This window comes from Stenella coeruleoalba (genome assembly GCF_951394435.1).
Source record: "Stenella coeruleoalba genome assembly, chromosome: 21".
Classification (NCBI taxonomy): Eukaryota; Metazoa; Chordata; class Mammalia; order Artiodactyla; family Delphinidae; genus Stenella; species Stenella coeruleoalba.
The window spans coordinates 12785474-12805137 of record NC_137167.1 but is presented as its reverse complement, the minus strand read 5'-3'; the positions used below and the strand labels follow the sequence as shown (position 1 = coordinate 12805137).

Genomic DNA, 19664 nt, shown 5'->3' with positions numbered 1-19664 from the left:
CTCCCCTAAGAGGTAATCAGTATCCTAAATTTGGTCTTTATCACTTCTCTTTTCTTGGAAATAAATGTCCATCATCAGAAAAATAGATATTCATGTTCTTATACTGGAATATTATGTGGAAATGAAAATAAACTAGGGCTACACAAATTAACTGGGAACAATCTAACATTAACATTAAATTAGAAAAGAATATATGACATTTTAAAATATGCTAAACAACATTATAGTACTTAGAGATACATAATATGCTAATATTTAAAACTTTTCTTTATATATATATTTAGAAGTTTTTAAAAATCATCCATAATTTCACCACTCTGATGTAACCATTTTTCCTTGTTGGCCTACTTTAAAGTTATGTCTCCTAATTCATCATCTATGTCATTTCTGAGTCTGTTTCCATTGATTTTCTTCTGCTTATGTGTCACCTTCTCCTCCTTCTTATTATGCCTGGTAATTTTTTAATTTAATGGTTGACATTGTGATATTGAATGTCTGAATTTAAAAAGTGTTGGTCTTTGTTTTCCCAGGAAGTTGTTACTTATGGATCAATTTGATCCTTTTGTGGATCAAAACTTAAGTTTACATAAGAACTTGTAAACAAATGGTTGTAGCAGCTTTATTCATAATAGCCAGACCTGGAAACAATCAAGATGTCCTCCAAAGGTGAGTGGTTAGTCAAACTATGGTACATTCATATCAAGGAATACTACCCAGAGATAAAAACAAATACACATAACAACTTGTATGGATCTCAAGGGGATTATACTGAGTAAAAAAGCCTATCTTGGGAACTTCCTAGTGGTCCAGTGGCTAGGACTTGGCGCTTTCACTGCCAGAGCCTGGGTTCAATCCCTGGTCGGGGAACTAAGATCCTGCAAGCCACACGGTGTGGAAAAAAAAAAAAAAAAAGGAAAAGCTATCTCAAAGGCCAATATTAAAAGCTTTAATATGCCTCAGTTTGTCTTTTAACAATGCTTACATTGGAAGTCAAGGAATGGTACAGTTAAGATATGTGCATGTCATTGTAGTTAATGAATGCTGTATGATTCCACTTACATAATATTCTTGAAATGACAAACTTAAAGAGATGGAGAACAGATTAGTTGTTGCCCAGGGTTTAGTGAAGGATAGAAAATGAAGTGACTGTGGCTATAAAAGGGTAGTGCAAGAGATTCTTCTGAAGGAACTGTTCTGTATCTTGACTGGTGGTGGTCACATGAATCAGCACAGGTGATAATATTGCATCCAACTAAATACACATCCTCAAATGAGTGTATGTAAAACTGGTAAAACCTGAATAAGGTTGGTAGATTGTGTCAATATAAGTCTCCTGTTTATGATATTGTACTATAGTTATGCATGGATTTGCCAATGGGGGAAACTGAGTAAAGAATGCATGTGATCTCTCTGTATTATTTCTTATAACCCTCTGTGAACCTATAATTATTATCTCAAAATAAAAAGATTTAAAAAATTATGATGTGTGTACAAAGCCTAATCCAAACAGCACATTTTGTATAATTCCATTTATAGAAGTCCTAGAAGAGGCAAAACTAATCTATGGTGGAAAAAAAATCAAAACAGTGGTTACTTTCTGGACAAAATCTTTTATCTTGCTCTAGTATATGCTGTTAAGAAACAAGACAAGAGGCCTAAAATGGAGTTTCTTATGCTAAACCCCACACCAGCAAATGCAGAATTAACTTAATTAGTTTGGGCTCTCCCAGAAATGGAATCGCTTGATCAGCACTAGTTAGGTAATCTGCTTGTTGGACCCCTGCCATCCCCTAAAGGAAAGTAAACTTGCAATAACCAACCCACTTTTTTGCCTGGAATAACTTCCTTGTCCCTGCTCCCTTCTGGCTAGAAAAGTCTTTCATTATACAGCTCCAGCTCCTCAGAGCTCCTTTCTATCTGCTATATTGGATGCTGCCTGATTCAAATCAATGTTTGCTCAAATAAACTCTTAAAAATTTTAACATGTTTCAGTTTATCTTTTAACAATGCTTATATTGGAACTCAAGGAATGGTAGGGTTAAGATGTGTGCATTTCACTGTAGTTAATGACATACATGCTGAAATATACATATCATATGAAGTATGCATATGCACATAATATAGTTAATGATATGACACTGAAGTATTTTGGGGGAAGTGTACTAAAGTCTCCAACTATGAAATGCATCAAAATAAGACAGATTGATGAATGGATAGATTGATAGATATGTGACAATATATATAATAAAATGTGGTGGGTATATGGATAGTTACTGTAAATTTTTTTCAACTTTTTTGTCTGAAAATTTTCATAATAAGATATAGGAAAACTTTACTAGTTGATTTTTTTAATGCAAAAATTCCAAATGTTAGGTCACAAAACCAGTTTGGATACACTTAATACATACAATTCAGGTTACATTTTAATTAACATTTGTCCCCCCCCAACCAAATATGATTATATGTAATTTAAAAATGTGTCGGGACTTCCCTGGTGGCACAGTGGGTAGGACTCTGCGCTCCCAACGCAGGGGGCTCAGGTTCGATCCCTGGTCAGGGAACTAGATTCCACGTGCATGCCACAATTGTGTTCGCAGGCCACAACTAAGGAGCCCATGTGCCGCAACTAAGGAGCCCTGGAGCCGCAACTAAAGGAGTCCACCTGCTGAAACTGACCTGCACAACCAAATAAATAAATAAATATTTTTTAAATGTGGGACTTCCCTGGTGGCACAGTGGTTAAGAATCCACCTGCCAGTGTAGGGGACATGGGTTTGATCCCTGGTCCAGGAAGATCCCACATGCCACGGAGCAACTAAGCCCGTGTGCCACAACTACTGAGCCTGCGCTCTAGAGCCCACGAGCCACACTACTGAGCCCGTGTGCCACAACTACTGAAGCCCGTGCACGTAGAGCCTGTGCTCTGCAACAAGAGAAGCCACCGCAATGAGATGCCCCTGCACCACAACGAAGAGTAGCCCCCATTCGTCGTAACTAGAGAAAGCCCGTGTGCAGCAATGAAGACCCAGTGCAGCCAAAAGTAAATTAAAAATGTGTTGACAATCCTATTTCTTTATACATAAAGAAAACAAGTAGCATCACTTCTTAAATTTAAAAAAATGTGAAATTTGTGTCTGAAGAATGTTAATAGAAAATGATTTAATATAAACTATCAAGATTTAAAAGTCCCTTCCTCTTATACAGTATTCAAGGTATTCATAAGATTTTATTGTGAGAACTGAGCCATCTATAACCCATGGCTTAATTATGATCACTGAAAACTATGACCTTAAATCAACATAACTTTACTGTTTGTTCCAGGAAATTCTTGCCAACAAGGACAGGCTGTAAATCAGTACATAATTTCATTGTTAGCTTTAGAAGCTTCCTGAAAATCCATTCATCTGAACAACAGGTTGCTAATCTGGATAAAAAGCTTCTCTCTCAGGCACTGAGAAGTTGAATTGATCACTCAACTGGGCAAATGCCCTTTCTTATCAAAAAGGGGGCACATCTGACTTCAAGTCCCTCATCTTGCTGTGTCCAGCAGCCCTAAACTATTATACCATGTACTATGTCCAATCCCAGTAAGATCCCCACATCGAAAAGGCCACCTTAAACTACTCCAACCTAGACTCCAAAAACCCTATAAAAATCACCCTTGACTTCCCCTCTGAGTCACTACAAAGATTATGTCACAACAGTGTTCTCCATTAAATCACTAAGCGAGAAACTTGGTTTTAGATGAATAGGTTATTTTGGTGGTCTTGGGGGAGGGGGGTAAGAGTAGATAAATGCAGTGAAGAGACTTCACAATCAACAAAGTTTGGGAAATGTGTAAGACCCCATGCAAATCTGGAGTACATGGGAGCCGCCACTTTACTGTCCTGACAGAGATTCATTGGTGTCAACAGATTATACTAGGAATATAGAAAAAGGAAGAAAAATACCTAAAGGAGGAAATCATACCAAAATGAAGACGTTTAAGAGGTGAAGAACTTCCTTTCTTTCCTGTCTTCATGGAGACGAGAACCTCTGAATGAGTCAATATAGTTAATTATTTAATTGGTATGTCATGTTAGAATTTGTATTACTTCACCTGGACTGATTTTGAGATTGTGCGCTCATATCTTGCAACTTCACTTCCAGGATAAAGTTCTTAGCCTACACACAAAGCCAAGCCCTCTCTGGTCCTAGCTCCAAACTAATGCACCTCCACTCAAACTTGGAACTGCAATATTTTAAACTGCTGCTTGTTCCTCTGCATTCACAGTTTCCTAAATTTGCAATCCCATTCTTCCTTTTGCCCCCTTCCCCAATTCCTAAACTTTACAGCACAATTTGGGCATGGTTTCCTTCAGGAAAGCATTCAAGCCCTCGTTGGGAATAGGGTTCCACAGACCGCTGTGCGCATCCTAATCACAACACTCAGGCACTGTATATATCTGTTTACAGGGCTCTTTCCCACTAAACTGACTTTCTGAGCTTCTTGAGGACAAATTCAGTAACTTACACATATTTGAGTCTCCATGAGTCCTTCTGTACCAAATTGTGGGGCTCAATAAATGTTAGCTGAAGTAAATTGAAGGGTGGGAAAATTGATGGCTAGGTCAGAAAATGAATTTTCAAGCAAGAAATCTTGCAAATTGCGACGATCTCTGTAGCTTAATTGCGTTGCAGTTTGGCAGAAGCACCAGAGGTGTATCATGGGATGGCAATGAGGTAATAGAACTGTGAGGCTGAGTTAAGTCATTAACAGTAACACCTGCTGGCAAAACTGACGAGAAGCGGAGCAAGGGGTAGTGGGTCTGCAGGATTCGGTGCCAGGCCCCACTTCTGAGTCATCTTCCCTCAGGTACTAGAGACCATGAAAGGGGCCAGGGATCGTTACGGTGATAAAGAAGGTGCTTCAGCAGAGAGTGGTGCTCAGTTGTCTGACCCAAAAGCCCACAATCACCCACTACGGACACAAGGCCCAGGGGCCAGGCTGCCCCCAAACAGCGTCAACACCCAGTACCCTTTCTCTTCAGGTTCATTTTACTTTTTTTTTTTTGGCTGCGTTGAGTCTTTGTTGCTGCACACGGGCTTTCTCTAGTTGCAGTGAGCGGGGGCCACTCTTCGTTGCGGTGCATGGGCTTCTCATTGTGGTGGCTTCTCTTGTTTCAGAGCATGGGCTCTAGGCTCGCGGGCTTCAGTAGTTGTGGCACATGGGCTCAGTAGTTGTGGCTCACGGCCTCTAGAGCGCAGGCTCAGTAGTTGTGGTGCACGGGCTTAGTTGCTCCGCGGCGTGTGGGATCCTCCCGGACCAGGGCTCAAACCCCTGTAACCTGCTTTGGCAGGCAGATTCTCAACCACTGTGCCCCCAGGGAAGCCCCTCATTTTACTCTTGAGCTCTTCCTCAGTCTCCAGAGTCCCACGGCCAAAGGCGCAGGTGCAGCCAGCCTCACTGGAGCCCACGTTTTGCTTTCATAGAACTTGGTTAGACGGGCGCCAGCAAGGCCGTCTCCCCTGGACATCACGTGACGTGAGAAGGTGACCTGCATTTGTTCTAAGGCTACAGATTATTAGTTCAAAAACCTGGTCTTCTCTCAGTCCGACCAATGACCTGACTTTAGAGTCTAGCTGTCTCCCCAAATTCCTCCCTTAAGCAGGGCTTCTCCACTCCACCTTCCAAGGGAGGAGAAACCGGAAGGGGCGGGCCTTCCGCCCGGAAGCGGGGCGCCCTCCACTATGGCTTCTCGTGGCGTTGTTGGCGCTTTCCTCCTTGCTGCTCTCCCGCTCTTGTGTTTGGAGCTCCAGCGTGGGATCCCAGATCTGGGTAAGTGTTGGCTTTTCCCTCTTGGTGCTCATACCCAGGTGACGGTCCTGTGAACGTTGCGTAGAATTTCCGTTTCCCAGCCGCGTCCCCTCTAGGCAGCTTTGACTACGATTCCCAGGCTGCACCGCGCCTGCCTCCGTTTTCCGGCGCGGGTCCTTGGGGGGAGCGAGACTTCCGCCGCCTTGGTGAAGCCGACTCACCTTGGGGAGGCCGACTCCCCTTGGCGCAAAAAATCTCTCCAGATCTGGTGAGGTTTTGCGTGAAAGGGGACTGAGGCGGAAAGCACATGAACAAGCATATACACGGCTTTCAAATTGTGTTGAATGCTCAAGAGGAAATAAACAGGTTGATGTGATGTAGGCCTACTGAGGAATTTAAGCAGAGATTTAAATGATGATAGGAACCACCACTTTGAAAAGCCGGGAGAAAACATTCCAGACAAAGGAATTGTGATGCGTTGGAGGAAAAGGATGAAGAAAATTGAGGCTGGATCAAGGAGACTGACTTAAGAGGGAGATTGGCTCAAGGTAGAAACATTCATTTAGCACGTACTGTAAACCAAAGTCTAAGTGTTTATTCATTACCTCATCTAATCCGCTTTACAATCAGAGGGTGGGTACTATTATAATCCCTTTTTTACAGTTGAGGAAACTGAGATATAGGGAGGTTAAGGGACTTACCTAAGGTTTTAAAACAGGTCACTGGGTTCTGTGTGCAGAATGTTTTGTTAGGAAGCTGCAAGGCATCTTAGGCTTCTGAAGTAGGGAAGTCGTGATGATTGTTTGATGGTTGGCCTGACTAGGATAACAGGAGGTGAAATGTGCACAGATTTGGGATATTAGCCAACTAGGATTTGTTGATGGATTAATGATTCGGGTGAGGGAAAGGAGATTCAAGGATGGCTCCTACATGTGGAGTTGAACAACCGCAAGTCGTTGGTGGTGCCAGTGATAAAGGAAAAACTGAAAGGAAACTGGTGGACCAGTGGAGAATCAGTTCATTTTTGGACATATTATTGATCAGTTTACATGTCTGTTTCCCTCTTTAAACTCAGTCCTAAAATTAGAGACTGTGATGAAACCGAGCTTTGTATATTTCCTCTCTTTCTCCCTACCCCCCAAGAAGTCAGGTACCCAGAATGTTGCTTGAAATAAGAAATTAAAATGCTTTTCAAAAAATCTACAGAGATTCTCCAGAAGTCTCAAGCAGTATTGGAATCTAACAAGACCTTTATCCAAATGATATACAGAAATGTTAAACTCACACTTATTCCAGAATTTACCTGCTCCCTTACCTTAAAGAATTCACCCTTACTCTGCTCATCTAGAATCTTCTACTTTGCACTAATATTTGAGTCACTAGTCAATGAGAAGGTGTTTACTCAGGGTTGCAGAAGGATATCTGTTCACATGATCAGCTCTGACCACAGAGGAACGTACTTCCTGAGAGCAGAGACCCCTCCTCCCCCTCCTCCCCTCCTCCCCTCCTCCCCCTCCTCCCCTCCTCCCCCTCCTCCCCTCCTCCCCCTCCTCCCCCTCCTCCCCTCCTCCCCTCCTCCCCCTCCTCCCCTCCTCCCCCCTCCCCCTCCTCCCTCTCCTCCCTCTCCTCCCCTCCTCCCCTCCTCTCCCTTCTCCCCTCCTCCTCCTCCTATTGAATTTAAAGGGAAGAGGAGTGTTCATTCACCTGGGCTATATTTTTGGACATGCATTGAAAAATGATTCCTGTCTTTTTCTACTCTGTAAAAGCCTTCATTGCTGATACATTTTTACTTGTACTTAAGCTAAATACTTTAATGCTGGTTCCTCACGTTTGTTATCCTTTGAAGTGCCCTGCATATGGGCTCTTGAGAATAGGTATAAACAAAGCAAAACAAAACACCTCAACTTACTTTTAAAAATTTTTAATTGAGAGGTGCACACGTTAATCTAGTTCTTTTGTATTCACATATGACATTTGAAATTGCTTGCTTGCTAGAACAAAAAGCAATATATGGAGCATAAATCCTATAACACAACCGTTTCTCTAAATACCAATACTCTAGGTGTCAAATTACTTTTGAAATGACCACAGTTACCTAAGATTTAATCTTGTGTCATATTGAGCAATACCTGAATCAGTAGTAATGCTGGCAAAGGTTGGAAGGGCTGTAATGCAAAAGAAAAAAAAAAAAACTTCGCTAAACAACTTTAAACTACTTTTTTTTAAAAAGATTATATATATATATATATATATATATGTTTTCAGTTAAAAATTAAGTCTGTATATATAATTCCTTCTTTAATTTTCAGTTAATTGGCTAACTGCCAGCCCCCATCACGTTGGTAAGATGGTTCCTCTGTACGTCTGTCTGGTAACTTTTGAGAATTATAAAACAAAACTAAAAATTCCTGGAGGGTAGAAACCATTTTTTATCCTACTTTATATCTACACTCCCTCACCATTTGGCAAGTTGTATTACACAAAGTAGGTACTTGTTACATTTCTGCTGATTAATTTTCATCTTGGTTCTTAAGGTAATACAAAACCAAATTTTTTACTTTTTTTCTAGGCAAACATGTATCTAGTAATTTTATTTACATATGATAGAATAAATATTGAGAAATAGAGAAGTACAGAGTTGCATAATTTAACTGTCAGAAATAAGAATTTGCTGTTTCAGTGAGAGTGACTATTTTTAAATAGAAGTAGAATTTGATAAGATGATACCATCACAATTTAATTCCCAATTATGTGGATAATTTTCTTCCCTTCTCTGGGAAGAAGGGAAACCAGAATTTATGCATTATTGATAGTCATATATTTATAATGTAGCCAATCACTCGAATTCTACTTATATTCCTGAGACATAAGATGTTCTGGAATCATTTTCTGAAAACTTGCTCTGGTAATGACAGTCATTATGAATTTTGGCACCCAAAGGAGACTATATGAAAAATTTTAAGACAGTTGCATACCTTAACTTTTACTGTACTTTTCCAGTACAAATGATCTTCTAATGTGTTAATACCTAGTATCAAGAAAAATGTTTTGAATTTTAATTGTATTTTTCTTTAACCTTTATAAGGAATCAAAGATCTAATTTTGCTGTGTGGCCGGATTTTCTTACTGCTTACTCTCCTTACATTAATTATTTCTGTGACTACCTCATGGGTTAACTCGTTTAAATCTTCCCAAGTTTATCTGAAAGGTAAGTTTATTGTTTATGCTACCCTTTTATACTTTTCTACCGAAATTTCTTTCCTTTATTTATTCTAGAACTTTGCACAATAAGAATCATTTTACCATTCATTTGTGCTGTGTAATTTCAAGGTAGAGTAATCATTACAACTTTAGTTACAACTTTGGATAGGCTATAAATCCCAATATTTTTATGAGAAATTATACTTTTTTCTTGTATATACATTTGAAACTATAGCATTTCTGCACATTTGCTAATTTTAAATTGTCTGTGTGTTTGTGCAGCTTAACTGCTGTTTGGTACGTACAGCTTGTAAACTGTTCTACAAATGGTAACTATCGTTAAGATTAAGAGTTAAAGATAATTTATTTTTCATTCCATTCTGGCAGTTTTTATTTACTCACTTATATTGTATGTATAGTTAAGTGCTCTTAATTTTAGGAAACCATGCTTGTTCTTATTTTTGTTTTGTTTTGTGGTAAGTAAAAGTTTGTGTTAGAAGCCTTTTAAAACAATATTGTAGTGACTTCCCTGGTGGCGCATTGGTTAAGAATCCGCCTGCCAATGCAAAGGACACGGGTTCGAGCCCTGGTCCGGGAAGATCCCACATGCCATGGAGCAACTAAGCCCGTGTGCCACAACTACTGAGCCCGCGTGCCTAGAGCCCATGCACCGCAACAAAGAGTAGCCCCCACTCACTGCAACTAGAGAAAGCCTGCATGCAGCAACGAAGACCCAACACAGCCAAAAATAAATAAGTAAATAAATTTATTTAAAAAACAAAACAAAAAACAATATTGTAGTTCACCTCAGAACAGATGAATCCTGAAACTAATGTATACATTCTTATATCCTATTAGAAAGAAGCTTGCCAATAGTGAATTTGGTGCATTATGTTCTGTTTTACTGTTTATTTATTTATTTAAATTTTATTTATTTATTTATGGCTGCATTGGGTCTTCGTTGCTGCACGCGGGCTTTCTCTAGTTGCGGTGAGCAGGGCTACTCTTTGTTGCGGTACACGGGCTTCTCATTGCAGTGGCTTCTCTTGTTGTGGAGCCCAGGCTCTAGACGCTCGGGCTTTGGTAGCTGTGGCACGGGCTCAGTAGTTGTGGCTCGCGGGCTCTAGAGCGCAGGCTCAGTAGTTCTGGCGCATGGGCTTAGTTGCTCCGTGGCATGTGGGATCTTCCTGGACCAGGGCATGAACCCGTGTTCCCTGGATTGGCAGGTGGATTCTTAACCACTGTGCCACCAGCGAAGCCCCATCGTTATTCTTGAAGGCTCCTCACCAAAACTGTAACACACAATACATGTCAGAGAATTTTTGTTTTCAGAATAGACCTTTTCTTACAGAAAGAAATTTCTTGCGGATTTCCTTGTTTCAACTGTCTGTGTGTATCTCGTTTTCATTATTTGAAAAATACAGTCTGTTTTTTGAAGGCTTTTCTCTCCCAAAATGTGAAGATCTACAGAAGATTTTCAGAGAAAATAACATTCAACGTACTGATACTTGGGAATTAAAAAGTACTTATATGTTTTGATGTCTTAGAAGAAGAAGAGAAGAATGAGAAAAGGCAAAAACTTGTGAGGAAAAAACAGCAAGAGGCACAGGGTGAAAAGGTAAAGCATACGTTTCAGAGAGTATATAAAGAGAATACAAAAATGTCTGGGGCATTTTAAATTTAGGTCTGTTGCTTTATGTGTTTGTGTTCAGATTTTTTTATTATTGAGGTCAAATTCTCATGACATGACCATCTTAAAGTGTATAATTCAGTGGCAGTTAGAATATTCACAATGTTGTGCAACCACTACCCCTGTCTAGTTCCAAAACATTTTCTTCACTGCAGGAGAAAACCCCATACCCACTGAACATTTATTTCCCCATTCTCCACTCCTTCCATCCTCTGGCAACCAACAATCTGCTTTCTGTTTGTATGGATGTATCTATTCTGAATATTTCATACAAGTGGAATCATATAACATGTGACCTTTTGTGTCTGGCTTCTTTCACTTGCATAATGTGTTCTGGGGTTCATCCATATAGCATATATCAGTACTTCTTTCCTTTTTATGGCTGAGTCATATTCCATTGTATGGACAGATCAGAATTTGTTTATCTATTCACTGATAGACATTTAGGTTGTTTTCACCTTTTGGCTACTGTGAGTCGTGCTGCTGTGAATATTTTTGTGCAAGTATTTGAATACCTGTTTTCAATTCTTTGGGGTATATACATAGAAATGGGATTGCTAGGTCATATGGTAATTCTATATTTTAACTTTCTGAGGAATTGCTAAACTATTTTCCACAGTGGCTATACCATTTTGTATGCCCACCAGCAGTTTCTGAGTGTCCCAGTTTCTCTGCATCCTCACCAACATTTATTATTTCCACCCCTCACCCCCCCCAGTACTCATCATAATGTATACGAAGTGGTATCACATTGTGGTTTTGATTTGCATTTCCCTATTGACTAATGATGTTGAAATCCTTTTCAAGTGCTTGTTGGACATTTGTATATCTTCTCTGGAGAAATGTCTGTTTAAGTTCTTTGCCTGTTTTTAAATTGGGTTGTTTGTCTTTCTGTTATTGAATTATAGGAGTTCTTTATATATTCTGGATACTAAACTCTTATCAGATATCTGATTTGTGAGTATTATCTCCCATTCTGTGGATTGCTTTTCACTTTTTTGTTATTGTCCTTTGATGCACAAAAATGTTTTTAGTTTTGATGAAGTCTAGTTATCTATTATTTTTGTTGTTACTCACGCTTTTGGTGTCATATCTAAGAATCCATTGCCAAATCCAAAGTCATGAAAATTTACCCCTATATTTTCTTCCAAGAGTGTATAGTTTTAGTTTTTATATTTAGGTTATTAACCTACTTTGAGTTAGCTTTTGTGTATGGTGTGAGATGAGAATCCAATTTCATTCTTTTTCATGTGGATATCTAGTTGTCCCAACAGCATTTGTTAAAGAAACTATTCTTTCCCCATTGAGTAGTGTTGGCACCCTTGTTGAAAATCAGTTGGCCATAGATATATGGGTTTATTTCTGGGCCCTCACTTCTATTCCATTGCTTTATCTATATATATCTATCCTTGTGCCAGTACCATACTATTTTAATTACTGTAGTTTTTTAGTAAGTTTTGAAATCGGGAAGTGTGAGTCATCCCACTTTGTTTTTCTCTTTCAGTATTGTTTTGGCTGTTGAGGCCCCTTGCAATTCCATATGAATTTGAGGATTGGCCTTTCCATTTCTGCAAAAAAGGGCTTTGGGATTTTGAGAAGGATTGCATTTAAATCTGGAGATTTTTTGGGGTAGTACTGACATTTTAATGATATTAAGTCTTCTTTGCTGCGAGGAGTATTGACATCTTAATTCTTGCAATCCATAACCATGCAATATCTTTCCATTTATTTCTGTCTTTAATTTCTTCCAACAATGTTTTGTAGTTTTCAGTGTACATAGCTTTCACCTTCTTGGCTAAATTTATTCCTAAGTATTTTATTCCTTTTGTTGCTATTATAAATGCAATTGTTTTCTTAATTTTCTTTTTTGATTTTTCATTACTAGTGTATAGAAACACAAATGATTTTTGTGTGTTGATCTTGTGTGCAGCAATTTTACTTATTTTTTTATTAGCGCTAGTGGTTTTTGTGTGTGGATTCTTTGGGATTTTTAGTGTATAAGATCGTATCATTTGAGAATAGGGATAGTTTTACTTCGTCATTTCCAAAAGCAATGTCATTTATTTCTTTTTCTTGCCTTATCACTCTGGCTAAAACTTTAAACAGTGTTGAATAGGAGTGATGAAAGTAGGCATCCTTGTCTTATTCCTGATCTTAGAAAACTTTTAATCTTTCACTATTGAGTATGATGTTAACTATGGATTTTTTCCTAGATGCTTGTTATGTTGAGCAAGTTCCCTTCTATTCCTTGTTTCTAAATAGTTTCATCATAAAAGAGTGTTGAATTTTGTCAGACGCTTTTTGTTCATCAATTCAGGTGATCATGTGGTTTTTTCCCCCCTTTTGTGTTATTAATATGTATTACATTAATTGATTTTATTATGTTGAAGTATCTTGCATTTTTGAGATAAATTACACTTGGCATTGGTATATACTCCTTTCAATAAGCTGTTGGATCAGTTTGCTAGTATTTTGTTTAGGATTTTTGCATCTGTATTCATAAGGGATATTGGTCTTTAATTTACTTGTAGTGTCTTTGCCTTGCTTTGGTATCAGGATAATGTTGAGCTCACGGAATGAGTTAGGAACTGTTCTCACCTCGTCTGTTTTTTGGAAGAGTTTGAGAAGGATTGGTGCTAATTCTTCTTTAAAGGTTTTATAGAATTTAGTGGTGAAACCATCTGGTGCTGGACTTTTCTTTGCTGGGAGGTTTTTTTTTTTTTTTTTTTGTGGTACACGGGCCTCTCACTGCTGTGGCCTCTCCCGTTGTGGAGCAGAGGCTCCGGACACGCAGGCTCAGCGGCCATGGCTCACGGGTTCAGCTGTTCCGCGGCATGTGGGATCTTCCCAGACCGGGACACGAACTCATGTCCCCTGCATCGGCAGGTGGACTCTCAACCACTGCGCCACCAGGGAAGCCCCTGTTGGGAGGTTTTAACTACTGACACAGTCTTATGTTAGGTCTGTTGAGAGTTCCTATTTCATGTTGAGTCAGTTAGTTTAGGTAATTGTGTGTTTCTCAGAATTTGTCCATTTCATCTTGGTTATCTAATTTGATGGCATACAATTGTACATCTTTATAATCCTTTTTATTGCTGTAATGTTGATAGTAATTTCCCCACATTCATTTCTGATTTTAGTTGTCTTCTCTTAGTCCAGTTAAAGTTTTCTGGAATTTGTTGATCGTTTTAAAGAAACAATTTTTGGTTTCATTGGTTCTGTTGTTTTTCTATTCTATTCTCTGTTTATCTCTTCCTTATTATTTGCTGCTGTGTGCTAGCTTTGGGTTTAATTTGTTCTTTTTCAAGATTTTTAAGGTGTAAAGTTAATGATTTGATATCTTTTCTTCTTCTTTAATTAGATATTTACAGCTGTAACTTTACCTCTGAGCACCGCTTTTGCTACATCCCATCCAAGTTTGGTTTTGCTAGCTAGGAATTGCATTTACCATGGATGATTATCTAACAGGTAGCATTTGGGCAGTTGCCAGATTGATGATTGACCTTTGTAAAAGAGGAGACTCATTGTGGACTTTTACCTAAATATTAAAAACATAAACCCTTTACAAAGGCCTAGGTACAAAGGCATTAAAATTTTGACATCTACCACTTGTTTTTCTGGTGAGCAAATTATTCCTTTTTTAAGTAAACAAGTGAAGGCTGAAAAAAGATCCCAAGAGTAAAAGCCTATATATTTGTTAGGGGGTGGGAGTAGTTACTGTTTAATACATTTGTAACTACCCTGATCTGAATTCAGTAGCAAGGAAAGTGTCCTTGCGAGATCTTTTGTTAAGAAGTTCTCTTGTAAATATTTGAGCTTCTAATGTTTAATGTTATTTCCTGTGGAAGTTACTATTCATTTTTAAAGATTTGCATGTGAGATGGATTAGTTAACTATAATTCCATCTATATGCCAATTATATACTAATTGGCATCTGTAATTCCTGAGGGTTCGAAAAAAAAGTTGGGATTCTTCTGTTTGGCAAAAGTCTAAAACCTTTAACCCTCTGTCTTCTCTCTTTGGACAAAGGGAAACTAATAAATCAGTATCTCGCAGTGTATCTATGTACATGGTGAAGTGCCCAGCCTGGGCAGACATGTGCCTGGTGATGCATAACACTTTTGAGTCTTTGGATTCTAAAAAGGTGATATTTCTCCTCAGACACATGATTGATAGTTTGATTTGGTATAGAATTACAGGTTGAAAATCATTAGAATTCTGAAGTATTGCACCATTATCCTCAAAATGCCAGTGTGGTTTTTCAGGTTCCCTTTTTCTGTTTGTTAGTTCTAGTCTCCATTTTTCGCGTCGGAGGCTTTCCTTAATCATCTGGTAATTCTTGGCTCCGTCCTTTCAGTTTAAGAATCGTACACTAAAAGCTAACTGTTGGTGTAAGTATTTGTAAAATTTCATCAAGCTTTGTGTTTTACTTCAAAGAAAAAGGAAGATCAAGCTAATTGGAATTTCTGTGTATGGGAGCAAAGCTTGATGGGTTGTCTGCTGATATAGGGTAGACACCAATTTAACTGTAGGGTTACTGAGGAGTAAGTTAGCTTTGTCAGTATCTCTGGGTTTCTCTTTTGCAATTCACCTCCTCTAGACAATGCATCTCCATTCTCCCAGGTTGGGCGGGGGGTGGGGGGGGCGGGGGAGGCTCTTAAGGCCTGGCTGCCAGCAATCTGAGTCAAGTTGGGAAGGGCTGGGGAGTGTCACCTTCCAGTGGGTGCATTTTCATGTGCTCTTTCTGTTTTAGTTTGCATTCCTGCCCTCCACTAGGCCTGGATCTGTGACTCAGCAGCCTTTCTGGTTCATATTCCCAGAGAATAAACCTTCATGCCTGGATGTGTGGTAGAGTAGTGGGTCTGGGGGTCCAATAACTCTTTTATAATTTTCCCCCGTTTTCTTTAAGAAACTCAGATGCAAGGAATTGGAATAGTCCTAATCCTTGGTTCAGTACAAACTCATTGTGAGACAGGCTGGGACCTGGGACCCTTTACTGCAGTTCTTGTCCCTGGACAAAGCAACAGAATACAAAGAAACTATAAGGGACTAAACATAACAGCATGCCTGTGCAATGGGACAAATTATGAACAATAAGATACAAAAAGGCCAAAATCCAACTGCGTCTCCTGAGGTGCCAGGAGCAGAAGCAGGGTACTGCTCGTGACCCCTGCACACAGCACCACCATGGGGGTGGGCAGGCCACCTAAGCGCCCCTCCAGGCCTCGCCTCACCCTATTTAAGGGACCAGCTCACCCCCCTGCCCCAGGGAGTGAGCAAGGGAACCTGCTGCTTGTTCCCGCTCCCAGGTGCTGCAGCAGGAGTCCCAGTAAAACGTCGCCTGAATTTCTCACCTGGCTTCTTACCAACTCTGTTGATTAGAGTCCCAGAACTCAGGTTGGTAACACTTGGCTGATGCATGGTTTCCTCCGACACCCCCAATATTAGCTCTGCCCCTCACCCTGTGTCCCCGCCAGGGAACCTGGTGTCTCTCTTCCTGAGCTGTTCCAGTCTGTGGCGTGCACGGCTGGCTTCCTGTTGCTGTCATCCTTTGCAAGCACCTAGGTTGCAGTTTTCTCGCTCAGATCAGTTATCATTCCTCTATCTGTCCTTACATATAGTGGTTTGGGGGTTATAGTGTTTCTCTGTTTTTCATTGGTGATGGAATTAGGGTTTCTGTTTCTTGTTCCCTTGGTTGTTTTGGGGTGATTTTTCAAGAGGCAGGGGACGCAGAAATAATTTCCCTCTGTCATCTTAAAACCAGAATCTCCATGTCTTTTGAGTCTAAAAATATTTTCTACTTTACCATGATCGAGCAACATTTAATTAATGCTCTTCCAAACCAGTTCATGCCTTAGGCATCATGCCGTGAGCAAACAGCTTTGGGTTTAAGTTCCTGGAAGTCAAAGGCCTTGTCCTCTACATCTTTGTATTCCAGCCCCTCGTAAATTTTTTGTTGCATTGAAAACACGTTGAAGGATATATAGGTACACTGCCATACAAGCAGAAGTGTAGAACATTTGTTTTTATTTGCATTAAACACGAATGCAGATTTTTAGAGAGTGATGCAGAAGTGGAGGATGTTGCTTTTTTGGCAAAATTGAATTAGTGTGAAAACACCGTTTCTTACTTGGTTCTTATTTACAACATTATAGACAATGTAAATAAGATCTTAGGAATGTTAATGTATAGTAACACCACCTAATTTATGTTTTTTGGAACAGGCCAGCAGATACATAGAGAATGTTCTAAAACCACACCAGGAAATGAAATTGAAAAAGCTGGAAGAACGCTTTTATCGTATGACGGGTGAAACCTGGAAGTTAAGCCATGGTCATAAACTTGGGGTTAGAAAATATTATATTTTGAATTCTGCTACTGCTTATGTTTTCTTTAGCATGTATTGATTTTTAAAAAATTACAAATGATTAGTCCAGTCTATTTTTTAGGAGTCTTTATTTATAATGATTGTATATCAGTTTTTATTTAGCATATTAGTATGTCACAAGTGTTTAAGTGGTTTTTGATGTCTAAAGAGTATATAACTTAGATTCTCGAAAAGCTCTAACAGAAGGCAGTCTTTGAGAAAACTGTTGACCAAATCACATCTTTCATTTGAGGGAATTCCGATCTCTAAGGTATTATAAGCTCTCGTAATATTCATCATGTTTAGCTTTGTTTTTTTAAAGCCAAATTGACCTTTGACTCTTTTTTCCTTTGGCATTGAGTATGAATTTTGTCATTTGCTAATGGATATTTACAATGTTAAGTTTTCTTACAGAGAAAAAAAGGCTATTCATAAAGGAATTCGGTTTTAGAACTGGCCGCAGACTTTTTGTGTAAGATCCTTTCTGTCCCAAAGACATTTTTGGTTTTTTTGTTTTGTTTTCTTTTGCTTTCTGTTTATACTGCACCTTTCACCATTTTGTAAAGAAAATGATCCAGTAGAGGTAAACAGGATTCTGACAGTGAAGCAGAGTGTTTGTGTTCATTTCATAATGGTAAATATGTCATAAAACAATCAAGCGTGGGTAATAAAATTAATGTGAAAGACGGCAACATAAAATGCAACTAGTCTATGTAGTGACTTCACTTCTGAGTTGCATTTGTCTTGTTAGTTTTGTATGTTAGACATTGACAGCCTGACCTTAGCCTGCCACGTTTCTTTCTGAAACGGTCACGGTGTGAATTAGTCATTCTGCCCCTTGCTTTTAGGCTATGTCTCCATGGTACTACTAGTATATATTTTAACCTAATTAATGGAGACAAAAGAAAGTCAGGGAGCGAGCAGACTGTTGGTGTTATGACCTGAGACTCTAGGAAGGAAAGTGTACCCATTGCTGATCCAGCCCCTAGTTTTGCAGTGAGGCGGCTTAAGTTTGGCCAGTTAATTGTTCAGGATCAATATCTCAATATTTTTTTTTTTTTTTTTTTTTTTTTTTGCGGTACGCGGGCCTCTCACTGCTGTGGTCTCTCCCGTTGCGGAGCACAGGCTCCAGACGTGCAGGCTCAGCGGCCGTGGCTCACGGGCCCAGCCGCTCCGCGGCATGTGGGATCTTCCCGGACTGGGGCATGAACCCGTGTCCCCTGCACCGGCAGGCAGACTCTCAACCACTGCGCCACCAGGGAAGCCCTAGAATCAATATCTCTTTGACTCCCATGCCCCATGCTCCTTCCAACAAATTCTCTTAGGATAAAGGAATGGGGTAAACAGCCCACCAAAATGGTGCCCATTTTTAGTTTGATAAAGAGAACTTTTCAAAGGTCAGTACATATAGAAGAAAGGCATTATTGAACTAATAAGTATATATTTGAGACTTTGACATTTAAGTGAATTATCTTGCTAAGGAAAAGGTTTTAATAGATAATAAAAAGTAATCTTTAAGATTTCTGGAATAAAATCCTATCCCTCCTAAAGTGATTAATTCAAATGGAAGATCAAAGTTTGAATTTGAGAGCTAAAAGATATTTATATATAACAAGATAGCTGCCACACGCAGCTATGGAAGTATTGCCTGGTCACGTGCATAGACCTGTGTTTTTACACACATGTTCTATTTTCACAGCCTTTTAAAGACACAGTCTCTTGCACTGCTTTGCTTCCTTTACTGCAGGGAGGAAAGGATATTCAGGTTTTCTTCTTTCTTCTTACTGAAAAACTTAGGGGTCAATTAAAATGGAATGGTCCCTCTCAGCCTTGTACTATCAGAGGGAGCCCCAGAGCTGGATCAGGGTGGTTTCTATGAGACGTTAGTTAAGTTCCATGTTTTTTTGGTCTAAGGAGATAATGCTTTAAATTTCTGGGTCTAATAATGACTTAATTATATTGTTTTTACTGAAATGCCATCAGGGTAAAAGAAATAACCATTGTGAATAGAATAAAGTCGATAGAGAACATCTCTTTAGAACTTGTCTTGTTTTTGACCAGGGTGATAAAGATTTGGTGCTTGAAAGTGAGAGTCAGACATCTTCTGAAACATCAAACAGAGAAGCAGCAAAGAGACGGAACTTGCCTAAGCCTGTAACCAAAGTTTCACCACCCGCTGAACAGCCCACGCAGAAGGAGGTTCATTACTTAATGCCTGCTCACTGAGCTGTATCCGTGTGCAGTAAGAGTATTGTTCTGTGGGTGAAAGTGTTATACTGAGGGAAGATTAGGACTGGCTTTTAATCCAGATGGTGTCTCCATCTGGATTCATTAAGCTTCAGCTTCATTAAGCATCACTTTTCCTGTTTAATATTAATGTTCTGAGCCAAACTTTAGAAGGAATCTAGGAAGATAAATGGTGATAAATTTAGAAAATAGTTCTTTTTGAGGAAATAATTAAATTATATAGAAATGAAAAATATTATGTTTACGAAGGGAAATATTCCTCTGGGTAGGTAAGACACAATGACGTCATATTTAGTGAGCGGCTCGTATTATTAACATGAGTGTATCACTGTTCTCAGCGGCCCTTCTAGGGAATGAGTTAG

The 19664-nt window shown here is 39.3% G+C and overlaps 1 protein-coding gene across 2 annotated transcripts in view; it reads left to right on the top strand.

Annotated features, from left to right (window-relative positions):
• The first annotated feature begins 5689 nt into the window (after positions 1-5689).
• The window catches only part of UBXN8 (UBX domain protein 8), a 44309-nt gene continuing 30334 nt past the window's right edge, over positions 5690-19664 (top strand). For both annotated transcript variants that reach the window (XM_079909409.1, XM_079909408.1), the window contains exons 1-5: positions 5690-5818; positions 8883-9005; positions 10546-10616; positions 16913-17035; positions 19117-19254. In XM_079909409.1, coding sequence (XP_079765535.1) covers positions 5731-5818; positions 8883-9005; positions 10546-10616; positions 16913-17035; positions 19117-19254 — 543 coding nt within the window. In that variant the 5' untranslated portion in view covers positions 5690-5730. The remainder of the gene's footprint in view (positions 5819-8882; positions 9006-10545; positions 10617-16912; positions 17036-19116; positions 19255-19664) is intronic.